This window comes from Psammomys obesus, unplaced genomic scaffold, assembly GCF_907164565.1.
Source record: "Psammomys obesus unplaced genomic scaffold, mPsaObe1.curated_primary_1811, whole genome shotgun sequence".
Classification (NCBI taxonomy): domain Eukaryota; kingdom Metazoa; phylum Chordata; class Mammalia; order Rodentia; family Muridae; genus Psammomys; species Psammomys obesus.
In genome coordinates, this window is record NW_026585797.1 from 23,372,758 (window position 1) to 23,396,925 (window position 24,168).

The following is a 24,168-nucleotide window of genomic DNA, read 5'->3' on the forward strand; positions in this document are numbered from 1 at the left end:
TACCGGCGGGCAAACACACGAGGACATGCATTCATGCAACACCTCGTAAGCATACACCTGCGCAAAAGTCAGCCCCAACAGCAATCTAAGCTGCCATAGTTCCATGAAGCTCTGTGGAGAGCACTGATAGACGTTATGATTTATTAATGTGTTTTCCTCCAGGGATTCTATACGGAAAGAAAAATAGGAAATTCTACATATCAAATTCCCCTTGGGAGAGTCTATCGCAGTGCTTCAAAAGTAGCTAAGAACTCTGCCATTAATTAGAATGATGCACTGATTTGTTCATTATGGTAAAGCGAACACAACATGAAATGCATTTGAAAGCATGTGGGTCAGCTGCATCTAGTTACACTCATCCTCTAGTCCCAGCTCTACATCTTTTCAATCAAAATCTGACTGAATCCATTTTCTTCTGGGAAATGTATTCCATCTTTTAATTTAGTGCATCTACAGGAGAATATATTCATGGAGATATTAATCAAGTCTTCTCTTTTTAAAAATTAGAAAAACATTGAGAGATTAAATGCCTTTCTCAAAATCGCATTGGTAGTCAAGATGGTGCATTTCTTTGTCAGGTTTCCTATTTCTGAGACCAGGGTATTTGGTATTTTATGAAACTTCCCCTTGTTTCCATTTCTGTTCCTGCTGAGATGATTTAGTAATCTACAGAGTATAAGCTGACATTCTTCCTAGAAGAGTTTAAGATTCATACAAGCATCTTGGGCTGAGGATATAGTTCAGTCAGGAAAATGGTTAGATAGCAAGCATGAAGAAGAGTTCTGCCCCAGGAACCTTTCTTTCTAGGTAAGAAAGCTGGGATGATGGTGTGAGCCTATAATCCCAGCCCCAGGGAAGTGGAGACAGGGGCATCTCTGGTACTCATCGGGGAGCCAGGCTCATCTAATTGGTGAGCTCCAGGGAAAAAAAGAAATCCTGTTTCAAAGGACAGTGTTCCTAAGGATGACACAGAGATAATCCTTTGGCCTCCACACAGTGTGCACACAAACCAGCGCACTCACGTCCATAATATATGCATAAAATAAGCACATGATATTTAGAAGTTATACTAAACTTGTTTTATGGATTTATCATTGTGTTTTTCTATTGAGGACTTTCATTGTAATAACTCTAATGCACACAATTCTGTTCTTAGGTCTGTTTAAGGTCATGCCTGATAAAACTCCGTACCTTACAATGGAAGAAATCACGAGAACCATCCATATCAGACCTGGTAGACTAGGACAACCTTGCTTTTATCACCTGAAGGATATAAAACTAGAGAATCTCACCATTAAGCAGGGTGAGCCAATCCAGCTCAACTCAGTTGAAGAGATCGATGGAGAAATGCTGGTGAACTGTGGAGTGGTAAGGCATCACCAGAGCCATTCGTTTACTCTGCCTTTGTCACAGGAAGGAGAATTTTATGAGTGTGTGGATGAACATATTTATACCCTAAAAGAAATCGTTGAGTGGAAGATTCCCAAGAACAGAACAAGGACTGTGAAGCTTACGGATTTCTCAAATAAGTGGGACTCAACCAATCCACTCCCTGAAGACTTTTATGGTACTCTGATTCTCAAGCCTGTTTATGAAATTCAAGGTGTGCTGAAATGTAAGTACCCACTGAGGGCGATACCGTGTGTGAGTTAGCATTGTGGAGTTAATAGAAAAATGTTTAGACCCTGAAGAATGGGATTCTGTCACTGTCATTCATTAAGTGTCTTAGACTGAAATTCTTCATCTGTACATAAGAAAACCACAGACAGCTACCTCTTAAGGAGCAGATTAAGGAGTGAGTGTGCAGATATTTTTTTTTTTATAAAAAAACACTTTTTATAAAGTGTTTAAGGCTATCCAAGCATAAGATGCTATAACTCTGAGATACACATAGAAAAATGCTAGGTTTTTTTATTATTGGTTATTAGGAGTTAATTTTTATGACAGTCAACAGAAAGAAGTTTTCTTGTTTTTTCAGTGTCCCTTGTTTCTATTTCATGACAACGTTTCCTCCCCTCTCCCCCCAAATCTTAGCCATTTAAGACTGGTCACAGTTTTTTTTTTTTTTTAACATAGATTCTCTGAGTCGAGGAAGATGATATGTTAAATTAATTTTCACACTGTAATATATATTACATTTTAAGATATCTGCAGAGAGCATTGTTCTCCCAGAGATATTGATACCTTAAATTTTCAAACTTATGGTACATTATGGGGGCAATCAGTAGATTACAGAATTTTGAAGCAGTTTCTACTCAAGCCCGATAGCATGCCCAATAATCCTAGCTTCTCTGGAGGTTGAGGCAGGAGGATGGCAAGTTCAGGTTTGCCCTAGTGGCACATGGCCAGCCTGGTCAACTTAACAAGGCTCTGTCTCAAAATAAAAAATAAAAAATAAAAAAAGTAGTAAAGAGTACAGCTGAAGAGCAGGACAGTAATCACAGGTGAAATCCAAGGCTCAGTAACTTTCTAAATGCGAGCTTTGGGTAAGCTGTGTTTGCCCTTTTGAAGCTCCTTTGAAAGTGAAATAAAGTGAGCTTTTCTCTCTTTTTTCTGTTTTTTTTTGAATATAAAACAATGACACTGACACATAAAGTTACTGTTTTTATATAATTTAATTGAGTCCTTATATGCATATAATCTCAAATCCTAACCCCTCAGTGTTTTTAATTTTATTTTATTTATATATTGTTTATTACAATTTATTCACTTTGTATCCCATCTCCCTCATCTCCCAGTCCTACCCGTCCTCTCTCTTCCCCTATGCCCCTTCCCTAGTCTCCTGGTAGGGGAGGACCTCCTCCCCTTCTCTCTGACCCTAGCTTATCAGGTCTCATCAAGGCTGGCTGTATCATCTTCTTCTGTGACCTGTGAAGGCTGCACCACCCAAGGGGAGGTGATCAAAGAGCCAGCCACTGCGTTCATGTCAGAGACAACCCCTGCTTTACTTATGAAGGAACCCACTTGGAAACTGAGCAGCCAATGGGCTTCCTTTAAACAAAGGGTCTAGGTCCTCTCCATGAATGGTCCTTGGTTGCAGTATTGGTCTCTGCAGGCTCCCCTGGGCCCAGGTATTTTTGCTCTGTTGTTTTCCTTGTGGAGTTCCTGTCCTCTCCAGGTCTTTCTGTCTCCCTTTTCTTCCATAGGATTCCAGCACTCTGCCCAAAGTTTGGCTAAGAGTCTCAGTATCTCTTTTGATACCCTGGTGGGTAGAGTCTTTCAGAGGCCCCCTGTGGAAGGCTCCTATCCTTCCCTGTCTTCTACTTCCAACATCTATCCTGTTTGCCCTTCTGAATGAGAATTAAGCCTCTTCCCTAGGGTCCTCTTTGTTGCTTAGCTTCTTTAGGGCTATAGATTTTTTTTAATGTTTATCCTCTATTACATGGCTAATATCCACGTACAAGTGAGTAAATATCTTATGTGTCTTTCTGCTTCTGGTTTACCTCATCAGGATGATGTTTTCTAGTTCTCATCATTTGCTTGCAAATTTCAGGATTTCCCTGTTTTAATTGCTGAGTAGTATTCCATTGTGTAAATGCACCACACTTTTGTATCCCCTCCTCTGTTGAGGGACATCTAGGTTGTTTCCAGATTCTGGCTATTACAAATAAAGCTGCTTTGAACATAGTTGAGCAAATGTCTTTATTGACTGGTGGGGCATCTTTTGGATATATGCCCAGGAGTGGTAGAGTAGAATCTTGAGGTAGTACTATTCCTAATTTTCTGAGAAATTGCCAGATTGATTTCCAAAGTGTTTGTACAAGTTTACATTCCCACCAGCAATGGACAAGGGATCCCCTTTCTCCACAACCTCTCCAGCATGCATCATCCCTTGAGATTTTTGATCTTAGCCATTCTGATGGTATGCGAGGTATGTGATGTAGGGTATGAGGTATAATATCAGGGTTATTTGGATTTTCATTCCCCAGATGACTAAGGACATTGAACATTTCTTTAAGTGTTTCTCTGCCTTTCGATATTCTTCTGTTGAGAATTCTCTGTTTAGCTCTATTCTATTTTTTAAATTGGATTGCTTGGTTTGTTGGAGTTTAACTTTTTCAGTTCTTTATATATTCTGGATATTAGCCCTCTGTCAGATGTAGGGTTGGTGAAGATCTTTTCCCAGTCTGTAGGCAGTTGTTTTGTTCTGACAACAATGTCTTTTGCTTTACAGAAGCTTTTCAGTTTCATGAGGTCCAGTTTATTGATGTTGATCTTAGAGCCTGTGCTGTTGGTGTTCTGTTCAGGAAATTGTCTCCTGTGCCAATGAGTTCAAGGCTCTGCCCCACTTTTTCTTCTAACAGATTTAGTGAGTCTGGTTAAAGATCATCCTGTGTGAGGTAACCCAGAAGCAAAAAGACACATATGGTATATACTCATTTATAAGTGTATATTATAGGATAAACATAATATAATATAGGATAAACATAATAAAATCCATAGTCCTAAAGAAGCTAAACACAAGGAAGACCCTAGGGAAGAGGCTGAAATGTCACTCAGAAAGGCAAACAGGATAGACATGGGAAGAAGGAGAAGACAAGGAAATAGAAGAAGACAAGGAACAGGACAAAACCTTTTACAGTGAACCTCTGAAAGACTCTACCCACCAGAGTATTGAAGGAGATACCAAGAAATTCGGGCAGAGTTCAGGAAAACTTATGGAAGAAGAGGGAGGGAGAGAGAAAGAGCTGGAGGGGACAGGAACTCCACAAGAACAAAAGAGCCAAAATACCTGGGCTCAAGGGGTTCTTCAGAGACTGATACTCCAACCAAAGACCATGCATGGAAAAGACCTAGAACCCCTGCTCAGAGGAAGCCCATAGGCTGCTCAGTTTCCAAGTGGGTTCCCTATTAAGGGGAGCAAGGGCTTTCTCTCACATGAAATCAGTGGCATTCTCTTTATTCAACTACCCCTGAGTGGTGAAGCCTTGCCAGGCAATAGAGGAAGATAATGCAGCCAGCCCTGATGAGGCCTCATAGGCTAGGGTGAGACAGAAGAAGAGGAGGTCCTCCCCTATCAGGGGACTAGGAAAAGGGAGAATGGGGTGGGACTAGGAGAAGGCGAGGGAGGGGGTTACATTGGGGAAAGAAAGAAAGAAAGAAAGAAAGAAAGAAAGAAAGAAAGAAAGAAAGGAAAAGAAAAATTTTAAAAAGAAAGTGAAATAAGGTGATACTAAAAAGTTAAGATCCTTAAGTAGTAGATCAAAATATTTCATCAAAAGCTCCCTCCTTTCCCTCCTTAAATGTCTCAAAATTGATTTTTTTTTTCTGTCCTCTTTGTCCTTACATATTTATCAAAAGAAAGTATGGGAGTCTTCTGACAGATTTGAGAATTGTGTGTTAAATTCTATCATGCTAAAAGTATTAATTCAAAATTTATTCAATTCATTTTGTACTAAAGGTATAGGAATATTTTGATTTTATAAATTTTTAGACCACAGCAAATTTTAGAATTCACAGTAGTGTTCTGGTAGCTGTCCCAAATCATGCAACTGAGATGAATGATTGAGTTTTTCTTACTGTTTATGAATAATAGATAGCATTTTTAAAATTTTCAACTCAGCTAATTTTCTACAATTATCATTTTCCACCTTGTCACATGTTTACAAATGAGAACAAACCCAGATCCTAAACATGTGGACAGAGAGGTTATGGCTTTTAATGGATTTGGATTAGGAATCAAGTGTTGATAGATGAATGAGAATTACTCAAACCATGTAAGGAAAAAATTAAAACCAAAGTCAAGCTTAACTGGTGGAAAAGTAGGGAAGCGAGTGAGTAGAAATTCAGCACATCTATCTATCTATCTATCTATCTATCTATCTATCTATCTATCTATCTATCTATCTATCTATCTATCTAAAAGAAGGCAGACAGAGGTAAACATGAAAATACACATGGCAGATGTGTGTGTGTGTGTGTGTGTGTGTGTGTGTGTGTGTAGTGTAAGCATTCACAAAAAGTCATAAAGACTAACCAGATACATAAACTTGAGATTTATCCTAATCAAGAAAGACTGTTAAGGTGGGAGAGGCAGAACATGGGAACATCGTAATTCCAGCAGAAAATTCAGTGTATGAAAGTTCTATTCAATGTCTGCTTCGATACCCTGATGGGTGGTGTCTTTCAGATACCCCCTGTGGAAGCCTCCTGTCTTGTCTTCTACTTCTGATGTCTATCCTGTTTGCCCTTCTGAATGAGGATTAAGCCTCTTCCCTAGGATCCTGCTTGTTGTTTAGCTTCTTTAGGACTATAGATTTTAGGATGTTTATCCTTCTTATATGGCTAATTTATCCACTTCTAAGTGAGTATATACCATTTGTGCCTTTCTGGATCTATGCTACCTCACTCAGGATGATCTTTTCTAATTCTATCCATTTTCCTGCAAATTTCATGATTTCCTTGTTTTTCATTGCTGAGTAGTATTCCAGTGTATAAATGTACCACAACTTCTGAATCCATTCGTCAGTTGAGGGATATTCCAGATTCTGTCTACTATGAACATAGTTGAGCATATGTCATTGTTGTATGGTTTAATATTTTTCAGATATATACCCAGGAGTGGTATAGCTGGAGGTATGCCAGCTTGAGGTAGCACTATTCCTAATTTTCTGAGAAAGCACCAGATTGATTTCCAAAGTGGTTTTACAAGGTTACATTCCCCCAGCAATGGAGGAGAGTCCCCTTTCTCCATGTTCTCTCCAGCATGTGTCATGCCTTGAGTTTTTGATCTTAGCCATTCTGATGGGCGTAAGGTGGAATCTCAGGGTTGTTTTGATTTGTATTTCCTGGAGGACTAAGGATGTTGAAAGGCTCTATCCATCAGGGTATTGAAGCAGATGCTGACACCCATAGGCAAACTTTGGGCAGAGTGCAGGGAATCTTATGGAGGAAGGGAGAGATAGAAAGACCTGAAGGGGAAAGAAGCTTCATAAGGAGATCAACATCGACAAAAAACCTGGGCCCAGGGGGTGCTGCAGAAAACTGTCCAAGTAGATTTAAATAGTTTTTTCTTTTAAACTAACCAAGAACCAACCTTTTTAAAAACATGCTTCATGAAATGTTTTAACAAGGTCTCATATTAAAATAAAATGTTCACATTCATGGTTCTGATTCATTTTTATTCAGGAAAATTTTAAATGTTACTTCTTATCTGTGTTGGCAGCTCAAGGTATATGAGGTTATGAGAGTAGCTTGCATGTATACAGACTGTAGAATATTTTATGAAAACATAGATGGGAACCCATCACAAGTGACACAATTTAAAAACTTTTGTGTTATCCTTATTTCCCTCTAAAGAAGACAAGGAAATGATACGTTGACTCTACCATCGTCTTCTTCTGCAGTATTTGTTTGGACTGAGGTCAGATGATCCTTAAATTGTAGAGACTTACACAGTTGTGTTTACTGTGCCTGGGTATCAGGAAGAGTCTAAACCCCTTAGGCTTGATCGTTTTTTCCCCCCAACAAACTGACAAGAAAAAGCACTTGTCTGGGAGGGATAGGATGTTTGACAGTAACCTTAGAGGAAGATGGAAAATCATCTAAGAGGCAATGGAATATTTATTTCCTAAAAAGAACAACATGGCAAGTATTTAAAAAGAGGAAATATGAATATTTTACTCTTATGGCTGGTTTTTGATATGTTATTGATGTGACAATTTTTATCCCAGTAAAAGTGAAAGCAGCAGAAACATTGCAGCAATTCTCATGTGGGTTGCAACCCCTTTCGGTGTTGAAAGACTCATGCGCAGGGGTGACATAGGACCATCAGAAAATCCAGATGTTTACATGGCAATGTGTAGCAGTAAAAAATTACAGTTATGATGTAGCAACAAAAATAATTTTATGGTTGGGGATCACCACAACATGAGGAACTGTATTAAAGGGTCATAGCATAAGGAAGGCTGAGAACCGCTGTGTTAAAGGAAAACATGTTCCTGGGTTCTGGTCAACTTGTTATTGACTTAATATCTTCCTGGCTATCAAAAGCTCTCATAGATGATCAAGGAGTTACTACATTCTCAGGAGAGGTAACTATCCGAAACCTGTAAGTACTGGGCTCATATAAGTAATTTCAAAATGTGTGTTTGCTTTCTTAAAAGAATACAAAATTCATGTGATTAGGCAACATGGAAGTTTCAATATTTACAAAGAAAAAATTGAGTCCTTCATTTAATTTTGCTCTTTAAAAATAGAGATCCTGAATATTGACTTTGTAAATATTATGTCTTGATACATAGATTAATAATTAGTTTTCTCTTAACTAAAAAAAAGTCATCTTCATATAGATCCTTTTTGTCTTTTAGAGGAAATCTTAATGCTGCCCAAAGCTTGGAGAGCCATCTTCACCAAGTTATATAAAAACATCAACTCCTGTCATAAGCAGATGGTTGAAACCACTAAGTAAAAAGAAGACTCAGCAAAATAGTTTTGGGTATTGTATAGTAAATGATAATAAATGGAGAAAAATAAGTTTATTTGTAGTCTCCTAATGTCTTAGGCTTCACCACGTTGTTTTCCTGGAACATTCCCCTACTATCATTTAACTTAAAAAATATTTTCAACTATTATAAAAATCAAAGAAAATAATAATAATAATAATCATCATCATCATCATCATCATCATCAAGAAAGGTATGACAAAATTACAGACAAACCTTCTGGCTTTGACTATTTACAAATTTCCCCTCCATTCTCCTACTTTGAGGTAACCCATTTTTAGTATTTTCTCCCCTGCTTTCTAGTATTTGCCTTTCTGTTTCCAAATAATAGGAACATGAGTGGTTTCCAAGTCATGGATCATTTTAGATAGTAACAACTAACTTTCTCAAGCATCCCTTAGGATATAATTTCTCTTCCAGTTTGATTTCCCGTTTCCAATTTCTCCGCTCACAGTATCATGTTTCAATACCAGTTAAATGTGTTAATATGATGCTAACCCAAGTAGTTTATGATGAGTATAACTTTTCTGTCATGGGGACTTTGCTATTTTTGGCTTGTACTTTTCAATCTTTCCCTAAATCTCCAAGATATTTATGGAAAGAAAAAGAAAAGAAGAAAAGAAACCCACCGGATGCATTTATTTTCCCCCAAGGGCATTCCTTCTGGAGTCCCCCATCCTTATTTTCCTACCTTAATCTGCTGGCATATAGACCTATCATGTATGGGCTTCTTTACACCCCAGCCTGATGGTGACTTCCTCTGCCTTGCTTCTGTGTTCAATAAGTATTTCCGTAACCAATAGGGAATTTCCTCTCTCTGCATTTTCTTCCAGTTCTGACAAGGCCTAACCCTCCACATGCTTTCTAAGATAAGTCAAGAATCTGCAGGTTTGAGAACTCTTTATGTCCCACACCCACACATGGTACAGTTTAGCCACTATACAATTCTAGGTGGACAATGATTTCTTGAAGTCTACTCCTCCGTCTTCCGTGCTTGCCCCTGGGAGATGGTGGCGGCATCCTGTGGTCTCGGCTGTGGGCTGTGGTGGGTCAGATCTAGTGATGACAATTTTGGATCTGGAAATTTAGGTGTTTCTTTTCTGAAAAGATTTTTTTTTTAACGTCTTCTTAGTCATATTTTGTGATCTGTCTTCTAAAAAAAAAAAAAAAAAAAAAAAACCCTTCCAATTGCATATTAAAGCCTCAACCCCAAATTAAGACTTCTCTGCTTTGCCTCCTTGATTTGATTTACCTTCATGGAAAGTTCCTTAACAACAGTGCCACCATCAGAGTACATTTTAAATTTCAGCTTTTGTATTTTTAAATTCCAAGAATTATAATGTACATAATTTTACACATGTTACCCCAAACCTAGCTTTAATGGTGCAGTATTTTACTCCAGAGAATTTTTTTTTATATTTTCTTATAGTTTTAATGTTATTACCTTTATTTTCTTATCCTTCATTTGGTTTCCCGTTTTATTTATCTTTTCTTCAAGTTTTGATCTATCGTTCTGGTTAAGTGGTTTCATGGGGTGCCTGCCAACTGTTTGCCATGTGTTTTTATTTACATGTGAGGTGCTTCAAACAAAGCTTCAGCTGAGGTACGGGTTCTGTGTCTGTGTTGGTAAGTTCTAGACTTCTCCGTGCAGCTGTCTCACTGGGCATTGCCTGCGCTGGTTCTATGGTCTTTCCTCAGAATTTACATGGTTTTCACTGAGATATCTTTCTGCTCTCTTCAAGGGTTATGAGTTTATTGAATCTGAGTGTTGAGCAGTTGACTCTGCACGGTCCCTACAGTTTTAGGCAGTATCGTTGTTTTCAGACTTATACTTCCTTCCAGTGTCCCAGGTTCTGGGGTCCCGACCTGTTTCCTGTGTAGAGCGTTTGTAAGAGGCTTTCCCATCATCCCTAGAATAGTGAGGTTAATGCTCCGACATTCAAATGAACTCCTTGTTTTCAACCTCTTTCTTCATTTTCACATGTGAATGGCTTGTGTCTCCACTTCCTAAGCATTTTTGGGAATTCTGAGGAACAAGAAAGGCTTACTTTCATCCATATCTGTGTGCTCAGGCACACGCTGGTTCTTTCTCCTAGTCTACCAAACCATTTCTCTTTCTTACAGCTGATTTTTGTCTTCCTTTACATTTCACTTAGCAGACGTCAAATTTGCTGACTCTAACTCCTTCTCTCTCTCTTCTTTCTCTGTTTCACTATTTTATCCTTGGGATAACTTTGAGGGTTAAGAGAATTGGAAAGATACATTTTACGAACAATTCTCTCTGTTCACTAGACATAGTCCTAGCCAGAATTTTGGCTAGACCTACTGTAAATTCTGAAACAACTACATGGTATTTTTGCAAATATTAATTTATTGTATAAATACAACAATATTTTAGTAAAATAATGTTTAGTAGCATAGAGAAATAACAGTCAAGTTCTAAGGTATTTACATTTATTTTTAAAATTTATTTTTTATTAACTACAGTTTATTCAATTTGTATCCCAACTGTAGCCCCCTCCCTCATCCCTTCCCAATCCCACCTTCCCTCTCCCTACTCCACCCATGCCCCTCCCCCAGTCCATTGATAGGGGAGGTCCTCCTCCCCTTCCTTCTGATCCTAGTCTATCAGGTCTCATCAGGAATGGCTGCATTGTCTTCCTCTGTGACCTGGTAAGGCTGCACCTTCAGGGGGAGGTGATCAAAGAGCAGTCCTATCAGTTCATGTCAGAGACAGTCCCTGTTCCCATTACTAGGGAACCCACTTGGACACTGAGCTGCCATGGGCTACATATGTGCAGGGGTCCTAGATTATCTCTATGAATGGTCCTTAGTTGGAATACTGTCTCAGAAAAGTCCCCTGTGCGCAGATTTTTTTCTCTGCTCGTGGAGCTCCTGTCCCCTACATTTATCTTAAAGCTTCAGATATAATAAATATTCATTAACTACTCAGTAAATCAAGTACAAGAATGTGTGAATAAAACAATAAAATATTGTTCATGAACAAATATTTAAATAGAACCATACACTTGATCCTATTTAGGTAGCAACAACATTTTTTTTTTCTGACTCCTCACATGGATTTGATTTGTTATGGTAGTATATTTGTGATTTTTAATAGTTCAAAAAGAATGTGAACTTTATGGCACTGAAGCTGTTATTATTTACATTCTTAACTAAAGGATAATTTTGGATACTGGTGCTTTTCTTGATGCATCTGTGAACATTCTGTGCTGATGTGGTATCAACTCTGTGGATAGACTAGTTAGCTTCCACTTTGCTTATTTCATTATTGCTAACAGAAATTACAAAAGACTAGCAGGAGAATGTAGATATTTTCTTAATGTATATTTGTTTTTATGCTACTAAATGCTAATATTTTTTCTGCTATTGTTCCTCAGAGAAATATATATGCACATATACACACACGTATATACACATACATAGTTTTTGTGTATGTAATATTATTTGTTTATTCGAAAGAATTGACTTTTGAAAATATAGAATTGATATTAAGTCCTAAGCCTTATTCTACCCTAAGCCAGGGTGGAAATGCAGGCGTGAGTTAATGGTATAAACCTCAGGCAGAATTTCTTCATTAGTTCTAAGACGTTTATTGAGTTCAGGGGTTAGTAGCATAGACATAGTCTTCGCAGCCAGACTTAGATCAGTGTTTGATTAAGCAGGAACTCTAGCCCAATCCAAATTAGGTGTAAAAATAATGATAGTGTGCCAGACACAGTAAGTACAGGTTAGGATTATCACAAGTTGAAACCAGCTAGGATGAGTAAGGAAACCCTGTCTTAAAAACAAACAAACAAACAAACAAACAAACAAACAAACCCAACCTGTAGAAAATATCTTTAAATATATCTAGTATAAAACATATTTAATAATGTATTTTCCTCAGCTTGGATAAACAAAGTAAAAGTGTGGAAAGTAAAATAGTGTTCCGAATAAACATGCAACAAGAACACATTCTTCATTTTAAATGACTTGATTTCTTTTTTTTTTTTCATTTTTTGATATTTATTAATACACACACATTTCTGGACAGAATAAAAATACAAATTTGACACACATAAGATGACATAAATGATAAGGAATGGAATATGTCCCACCAAACATTCATGTTTACTTCTGAGAAGTTGAGGTTAAGCAATCATTTGTATTAGTGAAAGGAGAATATAAATTGAGATAAAAACGAAGGCTGTAATTACCCAGGAAAGAGCCTTGTTAGGTGTCTTATTGTGAAATACAACTTGAAAATTGTAACTTGAATTGTGCCTGGTGACACAGGCATGTAATCCTAGCACTCCAGGGCCCTGCAGAGGATTAGGGAGTAATGTCACTTGAGAGACACAGTGCTGGCAGGGTCAGACCAGGATGCGAAGTGAGACATTCTCTCAAAGAATAATAAAAAGGAAAAATAAAAGAAGAATAGAAAAAAGAAAAAGAGGAACTACAAGGAATAACAGAAAATTTGCGTATTGACTAAAGGCTTAATATCAGTTGTGAAATATCTAGAAATAATCTGAAAATATCCTGGTTTTGACATTAAGTCCATAACATAATAAAGAGTCAGGTAGAGAGGTCTGTCTTCAGACATATTAAGGAAAATGTATGTGTGATGTTTGGAGTTTTATATTTTCTCAGCTGTATGGATCAATATAAAATTCTATCTCATGGGTCATAACTGGGTTATGGGTTCTATGGATGAAGCAACAGTTGTGTCTTTGTGTTTGATTTTGCCTTTACTTTGGTCCCAAATATACTTTCCATGCCCCTATTCTTCCTTTTCAGAAAGATTGTTGTATCTTGTAGTATATTGGAAATATGTGATGTTGTTTTGATTTTACAGTGTTTTACTGTTAAAAGTTTATATGACTTGATTTCTTAATGAGGGGCATTGTTTTCAAATATCAAGGTTTATAACAATTCTTTTATTAGTTACATTTTATTAACTTTTCATCCCGGCTGTATCCTGCTCTCTCATTCTCTCCCAATCCTCCTGCCTCACCTCCTTCCTGCCCCTTTCCAAATCCACTGATAGGAGAGGACCTCCTCCCCTATCATCTGACCCTGGTTTATCAGGTATCTTCAAGACTGGCTGCAAAGTCCTCCTCTGTGGCCTAGCAGGGCTGCTCCTCCCTTGGGGGATGGAGAGGTCAAAAAGCCCGCCATTGAGTTCATGTCAGGAATAGTCCCTGTTTCCCTTACTAGGGTACCATGGGCTACATCTGAGCAGAGGTTCTAGGTTATATCCATACATGGTCCTTGGTTGGAGAAACAGTTTCATAAAAGACCCCTGCGCCCAAATATATTTGGTCCTTGTGGAGCTCCTGTCCTCTCCAGGTCATATTAACTCCCCCTTCTTTCATATGATTCCCTGCAACCTGCTGAAGGTTTGGTTATGTGTCTCAGTATCATCTTTGAAACACTACTACATAGAGTCTTTCAGAGGCCCTCTGTGGTAGGCTCCTGTCCTGTTACTTGTTTTCTCCTACATCCAATGTGCATCCCATTTGTCTTTCTAAGTGAGGATTGACCATATTACCCCGGGTCCTCTTTCTTTTTTTATCTTTTTTAGATGTATAGATTTCATTATGTTTATCATATCTTATAGGTCTAAATAAGTGAGTAAATACAATGTGCGTCTTTCTGCTCCTGGGATACCTCACTCAGAATGATCTTTTCTAGATCCACCATTTGCCTGCAAATTTCATGATTTCCTCGTTTTTAATTGCTGAGTAGTATTCCATTGTGTAGACGTACCACAATTTCTGTATCCATTCCTCCGTTGATGGACATCTGGGTTGTTTCCAGGTTTTCGCTATTACAAATAAAGCTGCTACAAACATGGTTGAGCAATTGTCCTTGTCTACTTGAGCAACTTTTGGAGATATGCCTAGGAGTAGTATAGCTGGATCTTGAGGAAACGCTATTCCTAACTGACTGAGAAAGTGCCAGATTGATTTCCAAAGTGGTTGTACAAGTTTACATTCCCACCAGCAATGGAGGAGGGTTCCCCTTTCTCTACAACCTCTTCAGCATTTTTTGTCATTTGAGCCATTTTGATGGGTGTAAGGTGAAATCTCAGGGTCATTTTGATTTGCATCTCTTTAATGGCTAAGGCTGTTGAGCATCCCTTTAAATGTTTCTCTGCCATTCCATATTCCTCTACAGAGAATTCTTTGTTTAGCTCTGTACCCCATTTTTTAATTGGATTGTTTGATTTATTGCTTTTTAACTTCTTTAGTTCTTTATATATTCTGGATATCAGCCCTCTGTCAGATATAGGTTTCCTAATCTATAGGCTGTCATTTTGTTCTGACAACAGTGTCTTTTGCTTTACAGAAGCTTTTCAGTTTCCCGAGGCCCCATTTATTAATTATTGCTCTTAGAGCCTGTGCTATTGGTGTTCAATTCAGGAAGTTGTCTCCTGTGCCAATGAGTTCAAGGCTCTTCCCCACTTTTTCTTCTAACTGTTTTAGAGTATATGGTTTTAGGTTGAGGTCTTTGATCCACTTGGACTTTAGTTTTGTGCAGGGTGATAAATATGGATGTATTTTCATTTTTCTGCATGTAGACATCCAGTTGGACCAGCACTATTTGTTGAAGGTGCTGTCTTTTTTCCATTGAATGGTTTTGGCTTCTTTTATGTTTAAAAACATGAAACTGTGTTAACTGGATATAGTGGCACACAGTTTTAATCTGAATCTTGGGCAGCAGAGGCAGGAAGATCTCTGTGAGTCTGAGGCTGCTCCGGTCTACATGTGAGTTCCAAGATATCCAGTTCTACATAATAAGACCCGGTCTCAAAATAAATATATAAATGAATAGATAGATAGATAGATAGATAGATAGATAGATAGATAGATAGATAGATAAAATAAGTTTAAAGTAAAAATCTTTAAAAAATGAATAAAATGTGAACATAAGTTGAAAGAGATTATCTAGAAAAACTGCAAAGTGTAACCTTTGCTCACTTGAAATAAAGTTTGAAAAAAATCACAAAATAATTACCGAGAAAATTCAGGTAAAAATGGTTGAACTAGAAAGCAAAATTGAATTTGAGTGTAGGGTACAATACAGAACTCAGAAATTACTACTAAGACTCACAACGATGATCTAATAAAGAGCACCATCCATTCTAAGACTGTAACAACTCGCTGGCTGATGTGTGAAGATGGAATTTACAAAAATGCCTTGTGGAAAAGCAAATCCTTAGTCTTAAAAGGCAATTGACGAAGAAATCAAACTTACAAAGGGAAACTTGCCAATGAGTAAGTAATCACCACCGGTCCTTACATAACAATAGAGGAGAAATGTAAGTGGAGAGAAACCATGGATATAAGAACTTATAAGACCTCGGTTCATGTAGAAACTCCCCTCCCTTCCTGATCTCAGTGAGACCACTGGAGCCAAAATTTCTGTGTATTCTACAAGTGAAAATTATGTATCCAAGGAAATGTGTATTTCCTGATACCAACCAAGATAAAATGTAATTTTTTGTTTTCTCTTGAAAGATAGTCTTTCAGTGTGGTCTTCAAAACACATACTAAAATAAGAGCATCTCTCTGGTGGGCATGCAGAAAGGTGGGACTCTTTGAATAACATTTGTTCTAAACAGAGGGCATTTTTGTCTGAAATAACAAGGAGAAAGAGAGAAAGAGAGGTGAAATGACTCGGGAACTTAGGGAGGAAGCAGTCTTGGTATTTTAGAGAAAATGGAATCAATTGTTTTTCATAACAATTCCCTTTGGATAACCTGATAACGTACCCAGCTAGAATAATTCATATTTACCCAGAAGGAAGATTTGGAAAGTCTAAACTATGGTTGTCAAATACATATTGCTTCTGCCTCAGTCTAGTTTCAAACTAGAAAATTTGCAACAAATACCTCCAGGAATGCCTCTCATGCTGAGATACTGCTGTCTTATCTGTCTATCATTTTGAAGTCAAAGACAACACTTCCGCAAGTGACATTTTCTAACTCAGCTTACACTCTCTCTACATTGGTTTTTATCAGGGAAGGAGTTTCATTCTTCCAATTGTAACATAACAATTCTCTTAACAATTGTTAAGAGAACTCATAACACGCTTGCATGCTCACAAACGCACACACACTTAAATTCATGTAAGTGCACACACATATACACATAAACAGCTAGAGCTATGTTTTACAAAATGTAATTGGGGGAAGCAAAATGATTTATAAGTTTATTTAAAATGAGATTTTCCTCCTTGTGCTATGGATATCTTAAATAAAAGCAGTTGACACCATTTTTCTGAGAAAAATTAAAGAGCAGAAGAGATCTGGGGGACCTTTCATGTAACAGTACTCACTACAGGAGCAGTTACATCTACCCACTTTTATCTTATTTAGAAAATAGAATGTTTTATTTGTCCAACTATTCTTTTTCTGTTTTGTTTTGTTTCTGTTTTTTTTTTTTAAATTCTTTATTAATTACACTTTATTCACTTTGTATCCCCCCTGTGGTTTCCTCCCTCCTCCTGTCCCAATTCCTCCCTTCCTCCACCCTCTGTATGTATGCCCCTCCCCAAGTCCACTGATAGGGGAGGATTTCTTTTCCTTCCTTCAGATCCTCCTGAATTAGGTCTCATCAAGAGTGGCTGCATTGTCTTCTTCTGTGGCTTGGTAATGCTGCTTCCCCCCTCAGGGAGAGGTAATTAAAGAGCAGAACAATCAGTTCATGTCAGAGACAGTCCCTATTCCTATTACAATGGAACCCACTTGGATACTGAACTGCCATGGGCTACATCTGTGCAGGGATCTTAGGTTATCTCCATGCATAGTCCTTGGTTGGATTATCAGTCTCAGAAAAGACTCCTGTGCTCAGATATTTTTGGTTCTGTTGGTCTCCTTGTGGAGTTCCTGTCTTCTCCAGATCTTACTGTTTCCCACTTCTTTCCTAAGATTCCCTGCACTCTACCCAAAGGTTGCCCATAAGTCTCAACATCTACATTGATAGTCTGCAGGGCAGAGCCTTTCAGAGATCCTCTGTGTCAGGCTCCTGACTTGTTCCCTCTTTTCTCCTTCTTCTGATGTCCATCCTCTTTGCCTTTCTGGATAGGGATTGAGCATTTTAGCAAGAGTCCTCCTTGATTGGTTTCTTTAGGTGTACAGATTTTAGTAGGTTTATCCTATATTATATGTCTATATGAATGAGTATATACCATGTGCATCTTTCTGCTTCTGGGATAGCTCACTCAGGATGATCTTTTCCAGATCCTACCATTTACCTGCAAATTGCATGGTTTCCTTGTTTTTTATTGCTGAGTAATATTCCATTGTATAGGTATACCACAATTTGTGCATCCATTCCTCCACTGAGGGGCATCTGGGCTGTTTCCAGCTTCTGGCTTTTACAAATAAGGCTGCTACAAACATGGTTCAGCAAATGTCCTTATTGTGTACTTGAGACTCTTTTGGGTATATACCTAGGAGTGGTATAGTTGGATCTTGAGGAAGTGCTATTTCTAGTTGTCTGAGAAAGCGCCAGATTGATTTCCAAAGTGGTTGTACAAGTTTACATTCCCACCAGCAGTGGAGGAGGATCTCCCTATCTCCACAACCTCTCCAGCATGTGTTGCTCTTGAGTTTTTTATCTTAGCCATTCTGATGGGTGAAATCTTAGGGTCGTTTTGATTTGCATTTTCCTGGTGGTTAATGAGGTTGAGCATTTCTTTAAGTGTTTCTATGCCATTCAATATTCCTCTATTGAGAATTCTCTGTTTAGCTCTTTACCTCATTTTTTAATTGGATTACTTGATTTGTTGCTGTTTAACTTCTATAGTTCTTTATATATACTGGATATTAGTCCTTTGCCAGATATAGGGTTGGTGAAGATCCTTTCCCAATCTGTAGACTGTCATTTTGTTCTGACGACAGTGCTTTTTGCTTTACAGAAGCTTTTCAGTTTCATGAGGTCCCATGTATTGATTGTTGCTCTTAGAGCCAGTGCTGTTGGTGTTCTGTTCAGGAAGTTTTCTCCTGTGCCAATGAGTTCAAGGCTCTTCCCCATTTTTTCTTCTAAGCGGTTTAGTGTGTCTGGTTTTATGTTGAGTTCTTTGATACACTTGGACTTTAGTTTTGTGCAGGGTGATAAGTATGGATCTGTTTGCATTTTTCTACATCCAGTTAGACAGCACCATTTGATGAAGATGCTGTCTTTTTTCCATTGAATGGTTTTAGCATATTTATAAAAAAATCATGTATCCATGAGTGTGTGGATTTATGTCAGGGTCTTCTATTCAATTCCATTGATCTATCAGTCTATTTCTATGCCAGTACCATGCAGTCTTTAGTATTGTTGCTCTATAGTACAGTTTGAGATCAGGGATGGAGATACCTCCTGAGGATCTTTTACTGTGGAGAATTGTTTTAGCAATTCTGGGTTTCTTGTTGTTTCATATGAAGGTGAAAATTTTTCTTTCAAAGTCTGTAAAGAATTCTGTTTGTAATATGATTACATTGTCAATTGCATTGACTCTGTAGATGCTTTTGGTAAGATGGCCATTTTTATTATATTAATCCTGCTAAGCCATGAGCATGGGAGATCTTTCCATCTTCTCATATCTTCTTCTAATTCTGTCTTTAGAGACTGGAATTTCTTTTTTTATACAAGTCTTTGACTTGCTTGGTTAGGTTCACACCAAGGTACTTTATGTCCTTTGTGGCTATTGTGAAGGATGCTGTTTCCCTAATTTCTTTCTTGGCAGCTTTTGTCTTTTGTATACAGGAGTGCTACTGATTTCTTTGAGTTAATTTTGTATCCGGCCACTTTGCTGAAAGTGTTTATCAGCTGTAGGAGTTCCCTGTTAGAGTTTTTGGGGTCACTCATGTATACTATCATATCATCTGCAAATAGTGATAATTTGACTTCTTCCTTTCCCATCTGTATCCCCTTGATCTCCTTCAATTGTCTTATTCCTCTAGCAAGGACTTTAAGAACAATGTTAAAGAGATATGGAGAGAGTGGGCAGCCTTGCCTTGTTCCTGATTTCAGTGGGAATGATTTAAGTTTCTCTCCATTGAGTTTGATATTGGCTATAGGCTTGCTGTATATTTCCTTTACTACTTTCAGGTATGTGCCATGTATCCCTGATTTCTCCAAGACTTTAAATATGAATGGATGTGGGAGTTTTTCAAATGCCTTTTCAGCATCTAAGGAGAGGATCGTGTGGTTTTTCTCTTTCAGTTTGTTTATATGGTGGATCACATTGATGGATTTCCGTATATTGAACCACCCCTGCATGCCTGGCATGAAGCCTACTTGGTCTTAGTGGATGATATCTTTGATGTGTTCTTGGATTCTGTTGCAAGTATTTTGTTGAGTATTTTTGCATTGATGTTCATGAGGGAGATTGGCCTGAAATTTTCTTTCTTTGTTGGGTCTTTGTGTGGTTTAGGTACCAAGGTGACCTTGGCTTCATAGAATGAGTTTGGTAGTGTTTCCTCTGTTTTTATCTTGTGGAATAGTTTGAAGAGTTTTGGTGTTAGCTCTTCTTTGAAGGTCTGGTAGAATTCTGCACCAAAGCCATCTGGCCCTGGGCTTCTTTTGCATGGTAGACTTTTGATGACAGCTTCTATTTCCTTAGGGGATATAGGACTATTTAATTGGTTTACCTGGTCTTGATTCAGCTTTGACATGTAAAATCAGTCAAAAAAATTTTCCATTTCATTTAGATTTTCTAATTTTGTGGCATATAGACTTTGGAAGTAAGATCTAATTATTGTTTGGATTTTTACAGTGTTTGTGGTTATGTCCCCCTTTTCGTTTCTGATTTTGTTGATTTGAATAGTTTTTTTCTGCCTTTTAGTTAGTTTGGTTAAGGGTTTGTCTATCTTGTTGATTTTCTCAAAGAACCAGCTCTTGTTTCATTGATTCTTTAAATTGTTTTATTTGTTTCTAATTTATTGATTTCAGCCCTGAGTTTGATTATTTCCAGCCGTCTACTCCTCTTTGGTGTGTCTGCTTCTTTTTTTTTTTTTTTTTTTTTTTTTTTTGTGCTTTTAAGTAAGCCATTAAGTTGCTTACATAAGATGTTCTGAATTTCTTCTTGAAGGCACTTAGTGCTATGAACTTTCCTCTTAGCACTGCTTTCATCATGTCCCATAAGTTTGGGTATGTTATTCCTTCATTTTCATTGAATTCTAGGAAGACTTTAATTTCTTTCTTTATTTCTTCTTACCCAGCTGTCATTTAGTAGCAAGTTGTTCAGTTTCCATGTGTGTGTAGGCCTTTTGCTATTTTTTTCATTGAGGTCCAGCTTTAGTCCATGGTGATCAGATAGAATACAAGGGATTATTTCAATCTTCTTGTATCTGTTGAGTCTTGTTTGTGACAAACTATATGGTCTATTTTGTAGAAGGTTCCATGAGGTGCTGAGAAGAAGGTAAATTCTTTTGTGTTTGGGTGAAAGGTTCTGTAGATATCCATGAGGTCCATTTGATCCATGATCTCTGCCAGAGTTATTGTTTCTTTGTTTAATTTCTGTTTTGTTGACCGGTCCTTTGTTGAAAGTGGGGTGTTGAAATCTCCCACTATTAACGTATGGGGTGTATGTGTGGTTTAAGTTTTATTAAAGTTTCTTTTACAAATGTTGGTGCCCTTGAATTTGGGGCATAGATGTTCAGGATTGTGATATATTCCTGGTTGATTTTTTCCCTTGATGAGTATGAAGTGTCTTTCTCTATCTCTTTTGATTAATTTTGGTTGAAAATCTATTTTATTAGATATTAGAGTGGCTACTCCTGCTTGCTTCTTCGTTCCATTTGCTTGGAAATCCTTCCTACAGCCCTTTACTCTCAGGTAATGTCTATCTTTGTGATTTAGGTGTATTTCTTGTATGCAACAGATTGTTGGGTCTTGTTTCCACATTCATTCTGTTAGTCAGTGTCTTTATTGGAGAATTGAGTCCATTGATGTTGAGGGAGATTAATGACCAGTGGCTGTTAGATCCTTTGATATTGATGCTTGTGTGTTTGGCTACTTTTTATTTTGTTGTAGTGAAATTATTTATTTCCTGTGTTTTCTTGAAAGTAGTTAGTTTTCTTGGGTTGTATTTTTCCTTCTAGTATCCTCGGTAACACTGGATTTGTGTGTAGGTATTGTTGAAATTTGTTTTTGTCGTTGAATATCTTGTTTTATCTGTCTATGAGGACTGAGAGTTCTGTTGGGTACAGTAGCCTAGGCTGCCATCTGTCTTCTCTTAGGGTCTGCATGATATCTGTCCAGCCTCTTCTGGCTTTCATAGTTTCTGTTGAGAAGTCAGGTGTGATTCTGATGGGTTTGCCATTATATGTTACTTGGCCTTTTTCCCTTGCAGCTTTTAGTATTTTTTCTTTGTTCTGTATACTTACTGTTTTGATTATTATGTGACGGGAGGATTTTCTTTTCTGGTCTAATTTATTAGGGGTTCTGTAGGCCTCTTGTATTCTTATAGGACTCCCCTTTAAGTTGGGGAAATTTTCTTCAATGATTTTGTTGAAAATATTTTCTGAGCCTTGGAGGAGGGAATCTTCTTTTTCCTCTATTCCTATTATTCTTAGGTTTTGTCTTTTTATGTTGTCTTGGATTTCTTGGATGGTTTGTATGAGGAATTTTTTAGATTTATCATTTTCTTTGATGGATACATCCATTTCTTCCATTGTATCTTCCACACCTGAGATTCTTTCATCTCTTGTATTCTATTGGTTATGCTTACCTCTGTAGTTCCTGTTTTCTTTCCTAGGTTCTCCCTCTCCATGATTTCCTCTATTTGTGTTTTCTTTAATTTTTCCAATTCTATCTTCAGATCTTGAACCGTTTTGTTTATTTACTTCACCTATCGGTCTGTATTTTCCTTCAATTATTTTAGCTGTTTGTTTGAACATTCCTCTGTTTCTTTTATTTTTTTAAGTGATTTAATCATTTCCTCTCTGAATGTCACAAACTGTTTGGCTGCATCTTCCTGTATTTCTTTATGGATGACCATAATCTGTTTTATTATATCTTCCCCTAATTTTACCCACTTTTAAAACTTAGGATATTAAGTTTTACTTATTTGCTCAAACTTAGTGAGCCTCCTGCTAAGAAGGAAATGTGTTGGCTCAGAGCAAAGAGCTTCATGACTTCTTCTTTTTTTTTTTTTTTACTTCTTTATGTTATTTGAACATGATATTCCTAGGTAGAGATTTTTGGTATGTATTGCTTAGTGTTGCCCATGTCATAAATTTTGGAAAACATTCTGCTGTTATTTCTAATATATCTTCTTTTTCCTCTTTTTCTTCTTCCTAGTGTTCCCTTGACTTGTGTGTTGCATCTTTTGTATCTGTCCCATAATTCTTGGCTATCATGTTTCATTCTTTTCAACCCTTTTGTTTTATTGGCTTATCTTCCAACTTCTCAATTCTTTTCTTTGGCAGTATCTAGTCTATTGTGTAAGCGATCAAGTCATTCTTTGTTTCTGTTCCAGTTGCTCTTTTCCTAGAACTTTCCTAGAACTCTCTCTTACATTACCCATCCTTTTTTCCTTCAGTGTCTCTCTTTGCTTATTGATCACTCATTAAATACTTACTTGGTCTGATAGTTCCAAAATCTCTTCCATATTTGAATTTGGTTTGTTTCTTGATTGTTACTGGTTTGTTGATAATCAAGGTCTCATGTAGCCCAGGCATGCATTCAACTTGCATTTGGTTTTGACGGCTGCTTTGTTCCTTCGGGTTTTTCTTTTGTCTTTCACTACATATATTATAGTTATTCACAGTGGGATGCCAGATAAGATGTTTCTAGCGAAAGAAACAAAGTTAAATAGAGAAAGTGTGAGGTTTCTGTGGCTAGGAAGAAGGTAGATGCTATAACTGTGTCAAAGGCTAAAATTTATAACTGTGTATGCCCTAGCTGTGTCAAAGGCTAAAATTCCCTATAGTGTCTTTATTTAGTCCAGCTTGCATTTCCCTAGGGACTTCTTTGTCCCTAACATCTTAATGTCATTCTCTTATTCAGAATTCCATTAACGTGTAGGAGTAGTCAAGAATTTTCATGGGTAGTGTTTTGTGGTATCTTATAATTAGGGCTTAGTCATTCATTAAGCCTTCACATCTGGGATATGGTTTTCATAAGGGTTTCTCAGCATTTCCCCCTCTCCTACAAGGGTGACAGACTGCCCATCCTGAGTTGGAGTTGGGAATTCCCCCTCCCCTATGTGGAAATAGAGGTTTTTGGGTATTTCCTCTTTCCCATGAAGAGCCTAAAGTAAAGTTGATTTGGGTTAGGTAATTCCTTTCTTTCCAGTTGGTTAGGCTTTGGTAAAACCCCACATGCTGGCTGGGCTCTGATAAAAAATTAGTCCCTAAATCAGTCCTTTAAGGACATCAGAGGCTTTGATAACAGCCCTTTTTTTCACCTTGCAAAATGCAAAGGGGGGTTTTCTCAAATCTTCCCCTAAAGAACTGACTGTGGTTTCTGGAAAGAAGGCTGCGGAAAGAGTAGGAGGCCCTGCAAAGCACAGCCCCCATGGTTAGTCTCCAGTTCTCTCTTAGATTCCAGGAACTAATTAATAGCACTTAGCATTAGCATTCTTATCTGTTTCTGGCCTCCAGCAGAGGTTCTTCTTGAAGTGAACTGGGACTCCGTATCACTTATATTTTAGTTTTCAGTGTCATGATTCCTCAAGACCTCCATTCTCTGATGGTAGTAAAGCATACTGCTAATGC

General features: G+C 37.6%; 1 protein-coding gene across 1 annotated transcript in view; it reads left to right on the forward strand.

The window, feature by feature from the left end:
* The window catches only part of Themis (thymocyte selection associated), a 203,624-nt gene that overhangs the window by 82,313 nt on the left and 97,143 nt on the right, over positions 1 to 24,168 (forward strand). The window contains exon 3 of the mRNA XM_055599474.1: positions 1,157 to 1,615. Coding sequence (XP_055455449.1) covers positions 1,157 to 1,615 — 459 coding nt within the window. The remainder of the gene's footprint in view (positions 1 to 1,156; positions 1,616 to 24,168) is intronic.